General features: G+C 42.2%; 1 protein-coding gene and 1 long non-coding RNA gene across 3 annotated transcripts in view; one reads left to right on the forward strand and one right to left on the reverse strand.

Annotated features, from left to right (window-relative positions):
- On the reverse strand, window positions 1-22,862 carry LOC119018162. The gene is made up of 3 exons (XR_005074664.1): window positions 22,312-22,862; window positions 381-489; window positions 1-269 (listed from the first exon to the last, which is right to left on the reverse strand). It is a non-coding gene; the product is annotated as an uncharacterized LOC119018162 (long non-coding RNA).
- Window positions 6,493-23,560, forward strand: part of LOC119018161 (protein unc-13 homolog C) — a 104,333-nt gene continuing 87,265 nt past the window's right edge. Inside the window, exons 1-2 of one of the 2 annotated variants that reach the window (XM_037095616.1) lie at window positions 6,493-6,950; window positions 12,865-17,262. In XM_037095616.1, coding sequence (XP_036951511.1) covers window positions 13,059-17,262 — 4,204 coding nt within the window. In that variant the 5' untranslated portion in view covers window positions 6,493-6,950; window positions 12,865-13,058. The remainder of the gene's footprint in view (window positions 6,951-12,864; window positions 17,263-23,560) is intronic. The other variant, XM_037095617.1, reaches the window with a different exon arrangement.

The raw sequence follows: 23,560 nt of genomic DNA on the forward strand, positions 1-23,560 counted from the left end.
TATATCCACTAACTGATAGAGTGTGATTTATTGAGTTTAGGACGTCAGCTGGTCCCTGTTGTGTGTAAAAGGTGTCTGGCAGAGCAGAGGGTTGTTTTTTTTTTATCTGCAATGCAGCAGTTGTGCGAACTGAGGAGAGGACTCTGACTCTGCCAGGGACTTAAACACCCTCTGATTGATCCATTGCATCTCTCGACAACTTGCGACCCACAGAGCTCTCTCTAAAACTGTAGGCTGAAATCCAAGCGAGCTGGTGGTGTTCTGTGATCCTGCATGATGAACAAAGAAATAAACACGGGAGTGCAGGAAATCTCAGCCAAACACAGCCTTCGTCTTGACCCTGATACTCCAACAATTGTATTAAATCTTCACAGACTCACCAGCTTTCTTCATTTAATCAGGTCTCAGCAGAGTCATCAGCCACCACCAGTGTGTGGACTCCATGGGGGATTTTTCTTGCTGCTGCGCAAGGCAGATGCCAAAATCTCCCTGTAGAGTCGAGGCGCCAAAGACTTTGTGACAAGACTCAATTATCACATATTGTCTGCTGTAATAAAACATTATATTTACTTCATTCACTTGTCTCTTCTTATAGAAATGTCTTTCCGTCTATGGACAGATTTTTGTCTGCGCGATACCGTAACAGCTGTGCGAGATGTAGTCACAAAACTCTACAGGTGAGTTGTTGAGATGAAAATGAAGGACGAGTTCAGGTCTTATGTAATAATGTAGTTATTACTCATGTTGACAGCTGTTGTGGCTGGTGTGATCCCAAAGCTCTCCAGGTCATTCTTAGGTTTGATTCAATTGATCAGCTGCAACCACTCCAGTGAGCTCAGAGGACTGACAGTATACGTTATAGAGCAGTTCTAATTCTATCCCACACAGTAAAAGTGAGTCTTCAGGATGGGGAAAGATGATTTTTCATGACTTTCACAGTCTCCCCTGAGCATTCATGTTGTCCTACAAAACATTTGCTTTCTCAAGAGAGAGAGAAGGTTTCTCCTGGGAAATATTTGTCCCTGTGATCTGACAGAAGCAACATCAATAAGACTGAAACCTTCTGAATCAAAACCCCATCTCTTCTGACACAATAAACATTTTGGACAAGCTGGACAAATAATATGTTGGACCAGGTTGGTACTTCATTCAGACTGTATCTCTTTCTGTGGTTGTTTCAGAAACACCACTGGCCCATAATTGATGGTGACATTTAGCTTTGAATGGTAATACAAAAGTCACTTTCAACTTGCTGACCTGTATTTACTCCTCACACTATTCTAAGTAAAGTTTTCTCTAATCTTCTTACATTTTCCCCCCATTATTATCAGTTGTTACTCAACTTCAGCTGCATTTCCATTTCTTCTAAAATATTTCAACAACTAATGATGGATTGCCAAAGATGTTAATGGTTCCTGAATGATGTATCACAATTTTGGTGATCACTTGACTTTTTATTGCAGTAAGAGAGGCAGGTTGCAACTTCTGATTATCCAGTAAACTATCTCACCAGCTCTGTGTTGGATTGCAACAACATTTTGTACTGATTCTTGACTTTGACGAGGGGACTTTTCCCTTAATTCTACCTGATTTTGACATTTGTGGTCTGGGGTAAATTATCTCACATCTGATGAATTTATTTCAGTGACATTAGGTAAAAAAATTAATGTCCCCCTGAGGATGAATCGTAACAACTCTGATGATACCTCACCTTCCATATTGCACCATCTTCAGTTTAAAATTTGTTTGTCCAATACTTTGACATTTCCATCAGCTTCAGCTGTACTTCCTGTTTGCAAATGATACCGTGCAAACATGCTAAACTGAGATGGTGAACATTAAACTCCTGAGCACCAACGTTAACCATTGTCATACTTAGCATGTTAGCATCATGACATTGGCATTTATTACTAAGGACAACTGTGCAGTACTACAGTCTTACAGATGTGCTATAACGGAACTGGATCTTTCGTACAATTAGATCACAATGGACCTCTGGAAACATGGTCCTGTATTCGCATCAGGTGTGAATTTAGTCAAGCGTAGCTTTCAGACTTCATCACCACTGGATGGGCGATAGGGTGTGAAAAATATTCCACCACCATCATTACTCTCCCTCATCTTCTCAATCCACAACATGTTTTCTTTGTTATTCTGTAGACCCCCAGTAACAATATTACATTCTCTCTGGTTCACCAGGTGCTAATATGATGAAAATGTTAATCCTTTCCTATAGTGCTGAAGGCAGCGTGAATTGATGCCAGCTGTGTGTCGACAGCTGTGTGATCTAAGTCCTCTTCCTTTAATGTGCTCGCTCCCTTCTCAACATAAATGAAAAAAATATTTTCCTTCAAGCTGATGGTCATGTGCTAGATTTAATGCTACATCAGCCCACAGCTATCTCTTTATGCTTCAACGGAAGGATTTTAACCACCAAAGGGCTAATATAAAGGCCATCTGCCTGTCTCATTGGTGCCAACTTTCCCTGTGTTTTGAGGATAAAGGTCTGTCATGAGAGATAATTGTACGATATTTTTGATTCTTCTTGGTGAAGATCAACTCCTGGGCCAGGAGGTTTTTTTAGGCATACAAACCTTGTATCTTCAAAGGTCACAGATACTCAGCATTTTTGTGTTCCCTCTGCAGATCAGTAAACACAACAAATGGCAAAAGTGTGTACGTGTATTGACAAGCTCAGCCAGATGTGCGGTTCTCTGGCTCTGGGCTTTGTGTAGACTAGTGGCCAACATAATAGGGGTGGGGAGGGAGTTTCAGTTTGGTAGGAAAAGGTGAAATAGCAATAACATTGGTAGACTGGAGGACAAAACAAAATACGGTTTTACTGGCGAGCAGTAAGGTGTGAACTGATAGAAGTTAGAAATCACTTATTTAGAAAACGTTTTTCTTGACTTGGCTTAGACTCTGTGGCTTATGGGAAAGCTGTTTCAAGATAATGATGTGTAATCAACATATTCATTTTTCAACAATGAAACAGCAAACAATCCCTGGACCTGAGACTTGTAATGGATTTTCAGCCAAAAATGAAATTTTGAAATGCATTGAAAGGAACTCGTAATCATTTGTAAACTCTGTCTTGTTTTTTTTTTTTCAAAGGCCTTTCTGTGAAGTACATTACTGTTTGGATCTGAGACAGTGATGTGTGCTGGTCTGTTTGTTTTAGTAACAGCTGGTATGTTTTTATGTTGTCGTTATCTATATCTAGACAGCCTAAGACAAAAGTCCACCCTGACTGAAAAAAAAGGTTTATTCTGTTGTATACTATTCTGTTCCATAATCCTCCATTATCCACCTGACAAGACAGAAGAGCCAAAATACAGATAGCAAAATACACAGAATATGGCTGGACCAAGAACTGATCCCTGGGCACACCACTAACTGAGTGTGCGAGGAACCACAGTAATTTGTCAAGTTGCAGAAATGTCTTCAAGACAGATTTACTTTAGAGTTTATACAAAAAGATCAATACTGTCAAATTCTGCACTGATGTGAAGCAGAAGCAGCAGGTAACAGCCACCAGAGTCCGTCCACCAAATGTCATCAAAATGTCAAATGATGGTGATCTCTGTTGAGTCAAAGTTGCCTATAACAGACACAGGTACTAATCTTGAATATTTTTGTCCCCTGTCATGTCCAAGAACTGTACAGGGACTGCGTTGTCTGCCGATTTTTACACAGGAATACGAATAGAGATAGATCTACAGTATGATCTATGTAGTAGAACTGTTTGGTTTTAGTTTTTTCCAATAGAGGTGCAATGGCTTCTTAAAGCACATAGTACAGGACACAGCTGTAAGAGAGCTCTTCACACGTGGACTGCGACCAATAGCGTCAGTAAATCTTTCAGAACAGATGGTACTACATTGTCAAAGAGGGTAGAAGATGGATTCATATGTGACGATAATATCTAAAAGGTGGATTAAGTGAGCTCTGCACAGCAGGAAAATCATTTTCTGGTAACACGTTGACATGATTTCATATGGGATGCATGTGATTTTATTGATGAGCATAACAGATTGAGTGATTTTTTAAAAGCCTGTTGGCAGTCCAGGAAAAGAAGTCAGACATCCTTGAGCTGGGAGCTATTTCAGAAATAACAGATGCACCTCAAGTTGGTTTCCCTTCTAATCAGCACTTGGACTGATTGAACTTGAATTTCAAATTACATCATAGTATCTTCCTATAGAATGATTGACAGCTGCAATAAAACTTGTTTTAATGGCTCAGTGGGATTTAAAGAAGCACTGCTTGTTAGTTCTCCATATATCAGAATATTTTGCTAAACAGTAGAGAAAATACTCCCCGTCGACAGTTAAATCCACAACAAAGCGAGAAAAAAAACATGATTTATCGAAGACATGCATGTGTTTAACATGGAATGTGTTAAACTGAGAGCTATCACGATCTGAGAGAGATAAAATGGGAGAAAGAAGTGGATGATATTTGTTACACAAGCTTGATGAGGCAAGGGCTGGAGAGAGGAGAGGAGGTTGGGGGATGGAGGTGGAGAAGACCTCGGGAGTCTTGGCTAGCTGTCCCTTGGCAGCTGAAGGCACAAACGGGAGCAAGGATCTCTGTTTCCAGAGAAGGCAGAAAGTGGGAGAGCAAAACACATGAGAGAGGAAGGGATGGATAATGAAACTGAAATGGAGCCACAGCAGTAGGCATTGTTGTTGTTGTTGTTGTAGGGAAATGGATTCTGGTACTGATAGGCGTTAATCGTAACAGGATTAAATATATTTCTAGACAAAACTCAGTTACCATAGTCTAAGATCGCATTAACACTTGAACTGAGCCGTGTCAAATTCTACAATAAATGAACATTTTCTCTTCTATCTTTGCCTGAACACAAGCGCTGCAGTAATTGGAGAGGATCATTTGGGTCAGATTGGGCTCAACACTGGCTGACGATGCAGGGTGCGGTTACCTCTACCGCCGGCAGGGGGCGATCAGCAGCCACACACATACACACACACACGCACACAGCTTCAACATCTGCGCCGCCCTCCTCTCTCTCCCCTCTCATCCAGCCCCCATCTGCAGGCGCTTGTGCACACAAACCGCACACATCTCCCAACATCCTACCTCTCTCCCATGTGACGGAGAAGGGGAGAGAGGGAGGGAAATGTGATTTCGCTAGAAGGCCAGACAATTAGTGGCTGTTGGAGGAGCGCATGACACACATCTCAGCTGAGACGGGAGAGCAAGACTGACAGAGGGAGGCAGACTCACGCACGGGGGGGAGCAGGGAGGAGAAAGGAGGGGAGGGGGGAGAAGGGGGAGAGATGGCTTTTATTTGGAGCTCAATCAGCACCAAGGCTGGGGGGAGTGTGTGAAATGATGTGGACCATCATGTGACACTCTACCTGCAATGGTTTCATTTCACTGTGTCCGTCTTCATTTGTCCCTGTCAACGCGAAATTAAAGCCTCAATTAGCCAAATGTCACACAAGGACAGATTAGAGCAATTGGCTAAAATTGCCTCTCCTCCGTCGGGCTGTCCTTATTGTCGCGAGGTTAAGTGTATTTTTTTGCTTTTAAATAATTGATTTTTTTGGTTGCACAGCTGCGAATCCCGGCCCCGCGTGCCTTTGCACGACGCTGATGGTGTTTTAATACAGCAGATTACATCTTTGACTAATCTGCAGCGCGGATGAGCGATCATGTATGACGACATTTCCAGTGAGAGACGTAATTAGATGATGTGTGGCGTGTGTGCGCGGATGGGAATAGGTGCTCTGTGGAGACTGGAGGCTGGCTCGGATTAGAAAGTGCGCGTTTTGACGGAAGGAGATGAAAGTGCGCTCCTCGTGCCCCGCGGGCATGCCCAAGAACCCCGCGCGCCCGCGTAAAAGCAGTGGCGCACGTGCACGACAAAAGGCACGCGCCCCTGACGAAAAAAAATTAAAGCAATACCCCTGAAGCCTCACACTGCTCTTCAGTGTGCGGGTTCTGCGGTGCTCAAGGTTTATTGACCTATTACATCACTGTAATGTTTCCATCGGAATGTGTAGGGGATCAAACAGTTATCCAGCCACACACACACACACACACTTTTTCATCCTCACTCACTTCCCCATCCCTGTTTTTCTTTTTTTTTTCTTTCACTCAGCGCGCAAGCCCGTGTGTGTGTGTGTGAGTGTGTGCATTTTGGGATGTCTTGTGTGTGTGTGCATGTGTGAGATACAGAGCGAGAGAGCGAGAGAGAGAGCGAGAGAGAGAGCGAGAGAGAGAGAGAGAGAGAGAGAGAGAGAGAGAGAGAGAGAGAGAGAGAGAGAGAGAGAGAGAGAGAGAGAGAGAGAGAGAGAGAGAGAGAGAGAGTTTAGAACAGGGGAGGGAGAGACATTCTCCAGCCGTGGAGCACAGTCTCAGTCTGGGCATCCAGCAGCAGCAGCAGCGCTGTCTGCCTTCCCCATCAGCGCCACCGCCACCCGTCTGCATCCATTTTTGGACTAGACACCCCGTGCTGTGACACTGTCTACGAGCTGGGGAGTGTGTATCTGCGCGCGCGCGCGTGTGTGTGTATGTTTGTGCGTGTGAGTGTGTGTCAGTCGGGGAGCAAATAAAACCCAGCCGCTTGTGGCGTTAAAAGGCAGCGTCTCCGGCCCCCCCATAACGCGAGCAGGGGGGAGCGCACAGCGGAGGAGCGAGAGAGAACAGAGGCGGGATGCAGAAGGTGGCATGGAGGAGAGGTGTGTGTGCGTTTGTGCGCGGAGGCAGGGCAGTGGGATGTGGCGTCTGACGGACGCGGAGAGATGCTGTGAGCTCTGGTATTAGCAGGCAGCTGCGCACCGAGCCGCTCTCTCCCCTCCCTCCCCTCCCCGGCTGCTCTCCTCGCACCGACCATTCGCTGAAACCGGGGAATCGTCTCCACACGGCTCGCTGTACTCTCTAAAAAGCTGGCGTCCTACGCGGGGATTTGACACAACCAGGTATGTGCAGCGCGGAGCCCGTTTGGGCGCTGGATGCCTGTTTGCATGGCGGGGAGGGGTGGGGGGTGGTGGGGGGAATCTTAACTGTTTGACTTCATCCTGTATCTTCTTGTTGCTTCCCTCCCCTCCCTCTGTGGCCCTGTCAGTGGATTAATGAAACGTTCTTTGAGAACGGTGCGGTTAGATGGAGTCATCTGTCCATGTAGCTGAGGTGACAATACACAAAAACCAGAAGGTGTCAGTGTTAGTGATCCTTCTGTTGTCTATTCTTAAAAAAAGAGAGAAAAAAAATCCACGTCCGATACAAACACTGTCGATTCTACAAATGGCCCACTGCTCTCATTCACACCTCTCCTATGTTGTTATGCACATGGACGCATGTGAGCAATGCTGTTGTTTCACACTGGGCAAATGCGATGAGACTGCCTCTCGTCCTGCCGGCCAAAGAAATGGAAATATTTTGATTTATGAGGGGAGACAATCTGTTGTGATGTTGGCTGGTGTCCTAGGGCTGCAGGCAGATATTCCACTGTTGGGAAAATACACAGGTTAGGAGAAGGGAGGTAGAATGTAGCCGAGGATGGGCGTGAGGGCAATACGATCCGAGGATGCACACACCCTCACACGCTCATCCTCCCCCCCGCTGCTCCGCTCTGCTCGTCTCTCAGAGAGCACAGAAATGCATGCTTAAAAGCAATCATGCACGGAGGCATGCATGTAGCACATGTGTGTGCACGCACGGCTGCACACATGGGCGCGCGCAAACACACACACACACACACACACACACAAACAAAAACACACACACACACACGTGCACTAATCCACACTGAACAATAATCCACAATCATGTGTGCTGGAGACATGACGTAACATATGAGCATCTCTCATACATTTCTAAAGGTTTGCATAAAATATTCCCTCAGTCTCTGACAGAATGATGAGAACATAAGCAGCAGATCGCAGCATGTAGTATAATTACTTGCAGTATAATAACCTCCAATTGGCATACTCTGGTTTTTGTGAGGATAAGAGAGCAGATTGTACTACGGTGAGAAAATAGGTTAGCATGCCTCCAACTGACACTCATTTTCATTTAAAGGAGAGTGGCAGAGATTTGTAGGACTGTGAGAAATGGAGTGTGTTGAGAGTGCACTGCTCATTGGATGCATTAGGAAAAAGAGTGAAATTGGTCCCTGGGCAGTAATGCAGGGCCCAGGGAAGCAGAGCCTCAAAGCACAGGGAGTGGGTGTGGTTGAGGTGCTCCCCCTTTCTCTGGAGGTTTCTCTAGTGTGACTCACAGATGGGAGGGGCTCTACCTCAGGACCACAGGAATTCCCAGATTTTCTTTCATGACAATGATTTTATTTTGGGGACACTCATATTCCTCCAAGCATGTTGATTGTGGAACAAGTTATTTTACAACAATACTACACATGGAGCTGTTGAGGAACACACACTTACACATGTACATTGGAGCAGTTGGAGGTCTGGTGCCTTGCTCAAAGGCCTCAAACAGAAACACAAAAATCTTATATTGGAATTTACATTTCATCGGCTGTAGAGCTTGTTAACATGCTTGAACATGTTATGCTATGTCTAAAAACACATTAACAGTATGTTCCAGGTCAGTTAATATGTAACCTCAATAATTACAGCCGATTAAAGGGACTGTGTGATAAATTCCTTGTTTATGACTTGTTCTATTATGAAAACCAATAGCTACGGTCCACTGATCTCTACATAGATGCTATAGTTGGAGTTCAATACATTTGAATCAGCTTATATGAACAATAAAGGAGCTACCACAGATCAAGATAACCCAGCATGTAATATCATTCTCACATGCTCTCGTCATGCTGGCTCGGAATAAATGATACCATTTCATTTGTAGCTCACACGCACGAGTGGGATAAGGTGATCTAGTTATCTGTCATCTATTTCTCCTAATTCTTGCATCATTACCCCCTAATGGGACGATACAGGCGATACCTCTTGGGTATTATCAAGTCATTTGCCTATCAACTCTAGCTCTAGAAGTGGGTGAATGCTTCATTTGTCAAACCTGAACATGCAGATGTCAGGATGTTGGCTCTGTTAAGAGAACGACAGTCCCCTAATAGGTAATCAACACTCATTAAACACTAGTACTCTCTTAGTGTGATTCGTCCAGACAGAGTGCAGCACAGTGCTTTGCTACAGTAAACAGTGACATATTCTAGACGCTCTCAGCCATGATTGTTATGGATCGACTGATAGAGTGTTGTTAGGGTGATGCCATTTTTTCCTAATCAAGGAGAACGTTGACTGATATATTTAACTGATACACATTCGTAATAAAATAAATATCTTAGCCTGAAATTGTCGGGCTATTGTATACTATCCAATTTGAAGAAGCTTTACTTGCATATTGCCACTTTCCACTACTTTAAACTTTCACTTTCTAATACTTGTGATGTGTAAGCAATAAGATGTTGTTGTGGGTGGGACATCGATCGGGACCACAGAATGGTGAATGCAGACAATGGCTGATGCTGCATCAACCAAAGTATTGCATTTGAAATTGATTTACTTTATTGGCTATCGGACACAAACAACACTGATCTGATAATCGCGAACATTTTGAACATTGCCCCTGATAATCAGCCTGGCTACTCCCTAGAGACTGTAGCTGAGTTTTTGACAATTGAATGTTGATTTAGATTAGTTGAAGTGGGACTGCATGAGGTGCCTTTGTCACAATTTCTCCCCCAACCATATAACGCACAATGTATTATACTACAAATCAGTTGTTTGGGTCAGAGTTTCAGCTGTGGATGGTTGAGCCAATGTAGTGTCCAATGACTTATCAGTCACAAGTCGGTCAGACACAAAAATGAAAACCCTGCTTTATCGTCCATTTCACTCTAAATGGGACCATTATTTACAAAATGACCATCATACCGTGGAGTCGCCACCTGCTGGCCAAGAGAAATAATGTAGGTCAAAGGCAAGGCATTGGCTTAACTTTTCACACCAGAAGTCCCACCCACTATTGTTTTTTTTGCTGTTGCCCCTGTCCACAGCAGTGCGTTGCTTACCTTTTTTGGTGGTACTCCTGCTTGATTCCCCAAACTGGGGATGTCTTGACCGCCATCTTCTGTAGGTAATAAACTGACCTTGGATAAGCAACTCACACAAGTTATACATAAAAGTTATATTATACTATTAACAGCCTAAATTAGCTAGCAATCATTGCAAGGTGTATTTTGTTTGACATGATAATGGTCCATAACCTCTTTGAACCAGATGCAACTCCAAACAACCCTTATGTTATATACTTTATAAAATGGGCTATCAAGCTTATTTTAATTTTAAATACTGACTAATCTAATTGCTCTCTTTGGCTAAGAAAGGTTGTCAGTTGTTATTATCATTCACCATATTCCTGCAACTGTTTTGCACCCAATTGATTTAGTTTGTTTAATCTGTTATGGTGCATCCAAATTTCGAAGTAATTTATAGTTTAGTCGTATATTTTTTTCAGTTTCATACTTATTCCATGCCCACATTCAGTTTTGCTTATTATATTGTGCTTTTCAACTGTGTAGTGAATAAATAAATACATTATTATACAATCAGGTTGTTTTGACACCCTATGGTATAAAAAAAATCCCTAACTGGGAAAAGATTGACTGATTATAAGTAAAGACTTGTTCTCCAACTAATTAAATAGTGCCTCTCACGACTGTATAATATTAATATTCTTGTCTTAGTTCATCGTGCTGAAATCCTCTATAGTCACCACGCTTATCAATCAGCAAAGCAGAGTGCACCCACATAGGCGTTTTCAATTACTCTGGCTGATTAATTAGACCTTTGCTCAGGTTAAAAGTAGTGCTGAGCTGTGCTGGGAATTAAGGGATGTCACCAAAGTCTCCATGCTGATGAGAATGATAACATAGTTTTGTTGTATCTGTTGTGGCGGGAAAGTTACTAACTAGTGATTGAGGGAAGATGCCACTAAAGTGCAGCTGGTACACACAAACACAGTCCTGAGAAGACGTCTAATCAGGCAACATAAGAGAAAACGTCTGTGTGGGTGTGTTGCGGCTTGAAATATTCAACTAAATTGCAAATTGATTGAAAAAAATTGCCAAGCCATTAACTATTTGCTGGACAGAAGAATCCCATAACATAAAATGTCTTATTTACTTATCCTGATGGAGAAAATGAATGAGCCATCATTCTTCTACCCTACAGTTTCCCTTGAGCAAGGCACTTAACCCTCAGCTGCTCACTGATTAACACAAGTTGACTGTGGTTGGGAACCTCTCAGTATTTGCATGCAGACTGGAGACAAAAAATTTGTATGGGAGCTCAAAATGTCAGTGAAAGTAGTTGAGGCAATGTCAGAACATGACATGTTTAAACAATATCTGTTGTGATGTATTTATGGGAGGGGTAGTTGGGGTTGTGACCCATCAGTTGCGGAAGGCTGCTCTTGGCATGAAGCCAGTCTTCAAGAGTGCTGAGTCATGAACATTCTCATACGATAAAATATACTGTAGTCCCTTGTTACCTCATTTGGTTTTAGTTTCATTTCTACTTTTAAAATGGCAACTTTCTGTGCTGCTTTTCTCTTATTTTTCATGACTGACCTGTTATGGGCCATAATTCTCAAGGAATGTTTAATTAATGTTTGAAGGATGGTTTAAAGTACTTCATACGGCAGTCAGTAAATTGCAGCTCATCCATTACCATTGGCACTACTTTATGATACGTTTCAATATTAAATATATTCTAAAAAAATCTTTTACTTTTAAAAACATTTCTGCCCCAGACCTGCCTAAAACCTTATTCTGTGAAGTGAACAAATAGTCAAGCTCCTGGATTCATTCACTTGAATCTGGCAGAAATTGCATAGACATCTATGCTGGCAAACTGAAGCAATATTTGCTAATGCTTGGTCATTCTTAAGAGCCCAGCAATAAAAGCTAACGGTGATGTTGTGTTTCACAGCTCATTTAAAGTGGGCATGTCTCTGTGGTCATGAGACTGTAGACACATCAAGCTCTAAACCCCAGAACTAATGTGGAGCAGCTGTCAGATCCTCTGCACAACAAACATCCCACTTTGGACTCTGTTAGCCAGTTTTACTCTATAGAAACGTAAACCTATCCGAACAACTCCAAGCTATTGAAGGTATTGTACTATGCAGAGTCATTCCAGAGTCTATGACCTCTTCTCCGTGAGACTAAGATGGTCATTTTGTCCTCTCTGTAATCAATATAATCTGCTGCCCATATTCATTATGATACCTGACCGATTCAGGTGCTGAACAATTCCAATTAAACTAATTGGGACATTAAATGTATGACAACATAGGTCATTAAATTAATCTATATCAGTGAAAGCATGCACATCATCCTCATCATTATAATGAATAAGTTGCATAGCCAGCACAACTGATATATTATACCAATGTATTTAGGCCAAATATCATCTTTAGCTGAGCTGATTTTGTATTGTAGCACAGAGGCAATTAGAATAATGTCTACTCCTGTAGAAGCTGGATACATCAATGCAGCCAGTGAGTCTATTGACCTTGACTGACACAGACACACGAATGTACAAGCATACACACATGCAATTGATTACCCCCCCCCTTACTCGCACCCACACACAAGCACATAGAGTGTGCACACAATACTTCAGTCTCTGTCTTTGTCTCTCCTGCTCTCTCTGCATTAGTACCTTTGGCATACACTTTAAATGGTGTCTATTATGGCTGAGTCTTCTGAATCATCAGTTTCTTTGTATAATAACTTTCTAAACTGAGCAATTTGACATTTTCATTCTTCTGTTTGTGCTAAGTGTGATATGGGAATCTACAACCAAATTGTAAATATTCTTATTTTTCTTTGTCTTTCAGGGAGATGTTCCTTTTCTGGAAGAAGGCCACTGGATTTAAAACCTTTAATGAGCCTCTTTGTGGACTGTGGTTTTAGAGATTGCGAGCTGGTCCCACTGTCAAGCACAGGTTGATTGTGCTTGGCTCATCACTGCTGTATTCTCAGCCAACTTCTTTCACTAGATGATAAAAAACAGTCCACAGGATTGCCATCCATGGTTTCTGCTCTAATAAAGACTATATCATCCTACATTAATAAGATTTGCAAAGGAATGTTTACAAAGAAACTGGCAAACCCAATCAAGAAGAAAGAGAGAAGCGAAAATAAAGAGCCCAAATTGACCACTGATTTGCAAGCACACAATCTAACTCTCTCTACCACACTGAAGACTACAGTTAAAAAGATTTCCAAATGCTCTTCGGCACGTAACATATCGCTTGAAGAAGACGACGGGAAGAACGACTGCTCATCCCTGTCACCTACTTTCAGTTACCGGGTAGCTATTGCAAATGGACTCCCGAAAAGCGCTCCTTTTTTGAATAACAATGAAAGTATCTTTCCTGAGGTTCTTTCAATTGATAGTAGTTACTCTGACTCCTTGAGTGAGCCAAAACCTGTCAGGAGACTTGATGAGCATAAATCATACACTATGCCAGTAAGACGAAACAGGAAGAGCCTCATCAGTTTGGCTCCTTCTGATGGCAGTTCTGAGGGTGAACGAGTGGAACGCTCCAGTCTACACACACTTAGGCTGGGTGCTCTACGCAAGTTAAGAAAATGGAAGAAGAGTCAGGAATGTGTCTCCTCAGACTCCGAGGTGAGCAACTGGAGGAAAACCCTGGGCATCAGGAGCAAGTCCTTGGATCGTGCTGGAAGGCAGCAAAAGAGCTCAACCCTGGAGCCTGGCTCCTCCTCCACGGGTTGCATCAGTCAGACCCAGGATGTAATGGAGATGATCTTTAAGGAGCTTCAGGGTATCAGTCAGATAGAAACAGAACTGTCTGAATTACGTGGCCATGTGAATGCCCTAAAAAGCTCCATTGATGAGATCTCTAGCAGTGTTGAAGTAGTTCAGAGTGAGATTGAGCAACTTCGTTCAGGATTCGTCCAGTCTAGAAGGGAAACTCGTGATATTCATGACTACATAAAACAAATAAGCCACCAGGCCAATAATTCAACCTTGCGATTCATCAATGTTCCTGAAGAGAAGCCAGAGAAAACAGAGATTCTAATATATAAAGTACTAAAAGACAAAATGGGTTTCATTGATGCCCATAAAACAATTAAAATTGAGCTTGCTCATAGGTTAGGGCAACAAAGAGAATGTTCTAATGCAAAACCCCGCCCAATTATTGTTATTTTTGCAACACCCCAGGATAGGGATGTAGTCTTGAAAAAATGCTATAAACTAAAAGGAACAGGCATTACAGTCTCTACTGATAGCTTAACTCATGATGGAAAGGAGAGAAAAGACAAAGCAATGTCCTCCTCACAAACCTATGAAAGCATGGATATAAAGGTCTCAGGAAAGGACAAGGTAGTGGAGAGTGATGACTGGGACTCAATGGACAGTGATAAAGAGTTGGATGAATTAAGCAGAAATAAATATGCAATGGTAATTTCAAAGCCGGTACACAAGGGCAAATCAGAAAAGCGGCGATCCCACGACCATAGCAGGTCAGGAGATGAAGCAGGCTACTCAGGCGCAGTTCACTATGCTGATGACACTTACTATGACCCAGACAAGCACGGAAAGGCCTACTACTCTGATCTGACCCCTGGTTGGCTTTCCCAGAGTGACTATTCCACCCCCAAACTCAGCCGCTCTGAGTCCGACTGCTCAAAACTTTGCCAGTCATACTCAGAGGACTTTTCAGAGAGTCAGTACTTTACACGGGCCAATGGCTGCTCCTTGCTCTCCTCCTCAGATCAGGAACTGTGGCAGAGAAAACAAGAAGACATGGCATCCTCTTGGTATGCTAGCCCTAGTCATCAACTTGGCGATGAGAGTCAAACCTATGAACACAATGAGGTTGAGACTACAGAAACTATTGACAGTGGAGTAAGCAATGGACTTGTCTGCATGTCTGGGGACAGAAGCCACTACAGTGGCTCCCAGGTCTCTTTGCAAGGTGACCTATCACCCTGGAAAGACTGGCATCATCTGGAGCAGGGTGCTGACTCTGGCTTGGAAGCCTCCATAGAGGTCAGCAGTCCCTTTGACCCATCAACTATCCCTGGTTTTCCAGAAAACATCACTAAATGTCAGGAGGTTGATTTACAATTTGAAGGAGATGAGGAATTCATGATGCTCGACAGGGAATCTCCCCTACCACCTATTACCACCCACATTATACCTCCCATCACAGAGCGGGAGTCCATCAAGACACCTGCCCGTCAGTCTAAAGAGGGATGTAAGGTGACTACAAAAGAAAGCACTAAGGTATCTTCTAAAGATGCCCCTAAAGCAGCAGCTAAAGTGACACATAAACAAACTAAATTGGCTCAGAAAGAAGAAAACACCAAAATATTGCCAAAGGAAAACCCTAAGATATCTGCTAAGGTTGCACCTAAAGTGACCTCTAAAGCAGCTCCTAAAGAGTCATCTAAAGATATTCAGAAATCGGCAGTGAAAGACTCCTCTCAAGCAATCCTTAAAGACATCCCTAAACTCGCACATAAAGATGCCACAAAGCCCACTATTAAAGAAGTATCTAAAGTAACATCTAAGGTAACTTCTACTGAGGCTGCTAAAGTCACTCCTAAAGTGACCCCGAAAGACAGCCCAATAATGACTCCTAGAGAAAGTCCTAAAGAGTCACCTAAAGAAAGCCCAAAAATAACCCCATTTGAGAGCCCTGCCTCGACCCCTAAAGAGTCCCCTAAAGAATCACCTAAGGAATCCTCTAAAGTCATTGCTAAAGAACCCCCAAAAGTCATTGCTAAAGAAACCCCAAAAGTTGCATCTAAAGAAGGTCCAAAAGTTGCATCTAAAGAAGGTCCAAAAGTTGCATCTAAAGAAGGTACAAAAGTTGCATCTAAAGAAGGTACAAAAGTTGTTGCTAAAGAGGTTAACAAGGAGGCTTCAAAACTACTGCCAAAAGAGGTCCCAAAAGAGATGCCCAAAGTAGCATCTAAGGAGACTAAAGAAGTTTCTAAGATTCCACCACAAGAAGCCCCGAAGGCAACTCCTAAAGAGAGTCCTAAGTTACCCCCTAAAGAGACCCCTAACGTGCCACCTAAAGAGAGCCCTAAAGCTTCCCCAACAGAAGCCCCTAAAGAAGCACCTAAAGCAGTCCCTAAAGAAACACCCAAAGTAGTAAGTAAAAATGTTGTCAAGGAAGGCTCTAAAACACTTCCTAAAGAAAGGGAAAAATTTCCTGAACTGGATGTCAATCACAGCTTTCACCAGACCCAGAATAAGTCTTCAACTATGTACCGCAGTCAGAGTGAGATTCGAACAGAGAAGGTCGAGGAGGTTCCTAAGTCTTGGAGCAGTAGGCTCAGCATAGATCTCAGTGAGAAGTCCTTTGGTTTTGGCTTTGGGTCTACACTGCAGAGGGCTAAGTCAGCTCTGGAGGTTGTTTGGAAGTCTGGTGCTCAGCCTACCCCTGCTCCTCCTGAAGAGCCCACTAACCCCCCTTCTTCATTTATGGGGCGTTTCCGCACCCTGTCCACTTCCGGTGTAAGTAACTCTAGTACTACAGGAGACTCAGATGTCTGCACAGAGCCTGTCGCCTACAAGGCAGAGGACAAGAAAACAGGTGAAGAGGAGGAAGTTGGGGAACAACAAGTAGACAGTGAGACCCACTATGTTGAAGTGATGGAGCAGGTTTTAGCTAACTTGGAGAACAGAACTAATGCTAATGAGACAGAGGAGACAGATGAGCCCACACAGGAGACTGAGACTTCTCAGGACTATGATGTGTCTGATGAAATTGAGGCCTCTCAAGACAATGATGCCTCTCAGGATTTTGATGCTCCTCAAGATTTTGAAGCCACAGAAGACTATGAAGCAAGTACACAGGCACGTGTTCTGGAGTATGATTGCAGTTTGGATGAGCAGTATGATGAAGAGTACAGTGAGGACTATGAAACCCAACTCACTGAGGACACTGCTGAATATGATGCAATGGTGGAGTATGTAGACGTAGAGGAACCAGATGAGGACAATGATATGACAGAGGAGATGGAGGAGGGAGACGAGGAGTTAGAGGAGGTAGAGGAGATAGCAGAGGAGGCCACTGAGGTGTCTGAAAAAGTCGGAGAACAGCAGGAGGATGAAAACAAAAATGTTCCAGAGGAGAAACCCGCAGAGGCCCCACCCAAGAAACGCATTCGACCGACATTTAAGGAGGCAGCACTGAGGGCCTACAGGAAACAGATGGCTGAACTGGAGCAGCAGATCCTGGCAGGGGGTATGACTCTCCTTTTTGTTTGTCACAGTGTCACTTTGATTTTGTACAAGGCTTTACATTGGCAATTCATGGCAGGTCATAACCTTGTTCCTCTGTAACACATATTTGCCAACTATCATGATTTTCTTGCCCTCTTTCGGTTTCCTCCGGGGGTCACAATTATCCTGTTTTTCCCAATTTATGACAATTTTTCTTACTTTTTCCACTTTTAGTTATCACAACCTATTTCTTCCTCTCTACAGTATGTAGTCTGCTGTGCTATTGCGCCTTGTCCTCCTTAGTGAATGAGAGACGGACACAGAAATGGAGAGGAGAAAGAATATTTAACCAAATTTCATAGGCCCGGGAGGGAAGAATTCCCCTTTCTTACATTTTGAAAAGAAAAGGGCTATGAAACCACATCACCGGGGGGGGGGGGGGCTCATCAAGATGCTGACACAGTGCAGTGACTTGCACAGGGGCATGGGCATGGGAGATAGGAGGAGGAGATAGGAAGGAGATAGGAAGGAATAAAAGGTGATGAATATTACTATATTACTTACTATAGTAGTAGTAACATTAACAAGTTCTTACAACCACCTGAAACCTTAAGAACAATTATCAGTGGCTTTCTAAGATTCTAAGACAACAAGCAAACATGGACACTTGTGCTGCGCTCAGAAGATAATGCTATCAACTCTTATGTCTTAGATGTTGGCTGATTCCTGACAAGTTTCTCAGTATTGTGTGGCAGTCCTTAACATCTACTGGATCCTCTGTGTTCTTAGTGAAAGTCTGAGTTCTGTCTGATTTCTCTGGTGGTGGCAAGGCCAAGACTTTAATCTTGCTAGTTTAATATGGTTGGATTTATGGGAGGCTCGGACTTTGATCCACTCGAAGGATCTCTCTTTGAATTGGTAATTTACTTGAAAATCTGAGTAGTGGACTCTCTGAAGGTAGACGGCAGTGTTTCTGGTGGCATTGACTTTGTATTTATATTCCACTGGCGCAGGGCTAGATGGCTCTTGTAGCAGACTGTGGCTCAAGGGATAAGACTGTCAAACATGTTTTCTGGAGGTTTATCATTTATCATTAAGATTTAATAGACCTCAAAAGCTACAGTTGGGATGACCTACAAAACAACTATCAATTCCACACAATGAATAAAAACACAACAAGAGTCTGGCATGGTGTGTCATTGTGGTGGCACACTGAAAACAATTAACTCTGTACATATAACACTGAAAATGTTCTGGATGTCCCTGTTTTTTGCCCTACAGTGCTTTAAATTAGTGATATTTTGTACACAGAAGACTATTCTGCCAATACTCGCATTTGCCTTTTTGTATCATACTTTTGCCTCCCTGCAGTAGTTGCCTTGAATCAATATGCTGTATACCTGATGCGTCACTGCTTACCTAAAAAATAACGCAATTTAGAATCACCACAGGAGTTTAAATTGTTAAGATTGATTCACTGAAGAAGAAGTAGTCTTTCAAACAGAATGAAAAAAGAGACCAGGGAATTTCCACTCTTACTTAAGATGAAAAAGCTTTTGACCTACATATGTAGCTGAAACTGTGGTACTCATGGTGAGGTAAAGTAGTTCAGGGAATACAGGCTACACATGAAAACTGACAGACGCATGCACAAACCTTCTCTGTGACTGTATTTGCCAAACACCCTTCAGAGAATAAAAATTAGCACTGTTATCTACTGAAACTCTTAAATTAGGAGAGCTCCCTTCTCTGTCATATGGTTGAATGTGACCCAGCTCACCAACCTTTAAAACCAACAAACTGCAGCTCATATTAGATATTAATACCATACATTATCATCAAAAATTATTACCACGGGCAATATATGCACTCACATTTAATTCCTTTTGCTTTTAATTTATGCACTCACTCATCCATATTAATACTATGAGAATACAGGCAGAAGGTGTGCCCCATTAATTCTGAAATTAAAGTGCAATTGATAATGGATTTTTTGAAGCCATGGAACTGATTATATTGACATTGGAGTTTAAAAATCTGGTAGTATACATAGGCATGGACTTGTTTTTTTAACATCACATGTAACATAAATCAGCCTGATTCTTAAAGAATCATAGCCAAGGCATGCTCAGGAGGGAACTTTGCTCCTTGATGGATAGTTCATGTAATGGCAACATATATGGCATAACATATCTTTGAAATGTCTGAACTGCGACTTCTTGCTTTTTACAGACTGTGATTGTCCTTTTTGATTTTTTGCTTCTGTCTGTCGAACCAGCAAGAACGTTAAGAGCTGAAATGACTGTCTGACTCACTGACTGATTGACTCACTTGTCACTGTTGAATCCTGCATGTGCGAGGTTAGGCTTGCAGTAGACTCAGGGCATATGACTCCAATTGAAAATGTCTGACGAGTTCTTCCACTCACTGACAGTTTTTTGGTTCTCTTCTTCTATTCTCTATAAATCATTTAGTGGCCTTGTCTGTAGCATCCTATACCGTTTCCATATTGTTCTTTGCTGGTTGGGTGAAAACTGATGTATGAGTCCATATGTCATGGCCATTATTTGTTTTCACTCTACCAAAGTGCAAAAACACTGAGACAGGCTGAGACAGGTTGTGTTGAGGAGATTAAATGTGAGACTGGAGTAACTCTATACAATACGACGTCTGTTTGTTTACTTCAATCTGGTGTGCTGTCACTTTTTGGGTCCACATATCATATAGGAAATAACCAGCCTTGCTTATTTATCCTCCAAATAGTGCAATGTGTGTGGTTGTTTTAATTACTTCCCAGTTTGTTCTTACTTTGATGATATGAGGTCAATGTAAATACTGGAGCAACTGATTGCTGAGCATCTAATGCATTTTTTTTTCTTCAAACAAACAAGAAACAATAACACTAACAAGGTTTGTACACTTTTGTTTTGAGGTGATCTATGTACTAAATAGGATCTATGTGACATTGGGAGCAATTGTTTCAATTCATTATGATACTAATGGAGATGTTGTCCGAATGGAAGAACAGACGGGCATGCACTACCCACCCTCGTTAGCTTTATGCCTTCATCTCCTGTAGCTGATGTGTGCTCATCATGCTCGCGCTCTGAAGCGTGCCTGCCGGTCTGTGTTGGAGCTGTGAAGGGAGTCTCAGCAGTACTGCCACTCCTGCCAGGCCTGTCTTCAACTGGCTACAGCAGCGTCTGTATTCAGATGCTAATTCGCACTCCCAAGGGCATTCTGTAACCAGGTCAGCCTTGCTTGGAATATTTATAGAGGTCTGCTGCTAGTGAAGTTTGCTGCTTGCTCCTGGGGGAGCAAAGGAGGTAGACCCTCTTTATGCTTAGTGTACCATTTCCGGAGAAAAGTGTGGATATGAAAAATGCAGATGCAGGAAACGCAAGAGTCACTGTTGTTGTTTTTTAAGTGATACCATCCAATTCAAAGCAGCGACTGATTTGGTGTTACTCTATTTAGCTGACTGTTGTAAACAGGGAAAGCCTCTTCTCCACAGAGCACACCCATAATTTGGAGGAGCTATGAATCTAGTTTGCAACACATTACCTCTGGCTTTCAGATTAGATATTTAATACGCTGTACTCTTTTTTTCAGATTGCACTTTTGCCAAATCCGTCTTATTTTGCTTGTACTTTCCTCCTAAATTCGCAGCAGAATAATTTCATAATAATTTAGATTGAGGCAATAGTGTTGCCTTTATGTGTACAATTTATATTTCTGATTAGATACGGGCAGATAACCCATTTTTACCCCAATGCTCTATTCCTGGTTCATGTCCACGGGGATTCTATTTTTGCACTGAAATTGAACTAAATAAACTCTCTGACATCAGCTTGCCACAGCCTCATATGCGTTGTTATAGCTGAAAAAGACATGAGCTGAGAGGAACAGTGAGTGATAAGATTACTCATATACTGTACTTGATGTGTCGTCTCCTATAGCAGGAAACAGCACAGTCACGTATTGTTTTGAGTCATCAGAGGGACAAGCGGGGAACAAATTGGTAGCACAGGCAACCAGGACATTTACATCTCATTCTGAGCTACCACATTTCATTACGTCAAAGCCTTGAGGGCGGCTACCTCACACTACACATGTCCTCCTTTGGTCTGCTTTCATCATAAATCTGTTATCCTGTAAGTAATTTGTTAAATTATTAATGATGCTTAATATACGGTTGTATGAACTGCCAGCTGTGGTAGGGAAATGTCCCGGTTTTGCTGTCATCTAGCAGCAGCATGTATCAGTCTGCACAAATGTTTAAATATCCAAACAGTGATAAAAGGGATTCAAGCGATGAATACACAATTTCTTGGTTATAAAAAGATACATAAATGTAAATGATGCATATTGAAAAATCCAGTATTACAGAAGATACATATAAAATCAAATAAATAGACAAATACATATACAGTGTATGCAGAATACATACTGGGGCTGCACAAGTAAACAAAATCACAATGCAATTTTTGACAAAGTAAGAAGCACTACAGAGGTTAAGTACTGCTGTGTGCCGCAATGTAAGAAAACATGTTTGTTTGGCATAGTCTCTGGGAATTGACACATCATCAAGATTTGAAGGAAAGTAAAGATGTGAAAATTGTGGTGAAACAATGACAGTTACTGCTAATAAAAAAACAAAAACACAGTACAGTTGTGATATCCATCGAAATACTCTAAATATGTTCGTTTTTGACCATCTAGTGTAGCCCACGGACATACATGACTGGCTTTCAGTAAGGTTAGGGACCTCATCAACAAACAGCATTATCATGTTGTGTTCATGTTGAATTGCCACCAAAGTTAATAAATAAACCTATTAATAAGAACTAGACACAAGCGGTATTTAATATGTTGCAAATATGAAATTCAATTCCTCCTTCCACAGATTCAGTTATGCTGGTACACACATTAGCAGTGTAATTAACGGTAATATTACCCTACCAGTTCCAAGTGTGGAGTTTAATTATGGGTACAGCATTTAAGGTCCACAAATTAATATACTGTTTAGTGACAATCTTAGCATGTGTGCTTGTTTGCTGCCTTGACTTACCAAGAGCTGAGTGAGGTTTAGATGACGGACGTGCATGTCTTCTTCCGTGAAGCCACTGGACCAAAACATGTTAGCTGCTGCTGCAGCAGGAGAGAGGTTAGCTTGTTCCAAAGAGGAAGAGCATAAGCTCACAGCGACGTTGTCTTTTAAACATGCCGTGTCTTCATAGCAGGGCAGGAAGTGTGGCTGTTTGGCATCACCTGGGTTTTGTTTAGGGGTGGAAGGTTGTGATTAACCACCACGGCTGTTGTTGGACGAGGCCTTGGGATCTAACGGCTAACGTTACTTGTTGCTAAGCTAGCTGTTATCTGTTGCTAGTCGGTCAATAACGGCATTTTTGAGAAGTGTGCAGGTGGCGGAGTCGATGGAAAGCACATTACATGGAGTTGGGCTGAGTAACTTAATGAAGAGCAACTTTGAGGCCTAATGTAATGTCAGCTTGTAACATTGCGTAAGTTTTATCCGACGTTTTTCATGGCGATGTTACATATTTTCAGAGGGGAAGACGAGCACAGGTGTAACTAATCACGTTGACGCCTCATTGAGCGCCGGACCGTACGTCGACGTCGCCGCCATATTGGAGGAGGCAGATCCGCCCCGTGAACTTTATAAAACTCATTTCTACGAAGTGCTATAAGTTAATGTCTCTCATTTACACGTTCACAGACGTATGGATATATTCAGGAAACAGACAGGAACCAAAAACAACGTCTGTGACGTTTTCTGATGATTATAAACGTTAAGTACTCCGTATGTGATTAGTATACAGGTCCGCACCAAACTACAGGATGGATTTATATAATGTTTTTATGAGAGTTTATAGCTGCCAATGTATGTAACGCTGTTACTGCGATGACACATGACAGTTAAATATTTAATCTGTGTCTATAATAACCAGATCCTGACATACAATTGTGACTTCTTTCTACCTTATTATCAACTTGTTTCATTAAATTTAAGTTTAAATATGGGCAGCTGACTTCACAATATATGAATCAGAATCAGAAATACTTCAGTGATGCCCAACAAGAAACTGCAGTGTTACAGATACGCCCATTCAAAGTCAAGAATATGCAGAAATATACTACTACTACTACTAATAATAATAATAATGAAAACTATATATGTGCATATTTACAATAGTAGCCTACTGCAACTTTACTTTTTTTTTTTTCTACCATTAAATGTTATTATATAGATTATCATATGTTATAATGTTCTGTCATGGAGTATATCTCTATACAGCTGA

This window comes from Acanthopagrus latus, chromosome 4, assembly GCF_904848185.1.
Source record: "Acanthopagrus latus isolate v.2019 chromosome 4, fAcaLat1.1, whole genome shotgun sequence".
NCBI lineage: Eukaryota > Metazoa > Chordata > Actinopteri > Spariformes > Sparidae > Acanthopagrus > Acanthopagrus latus.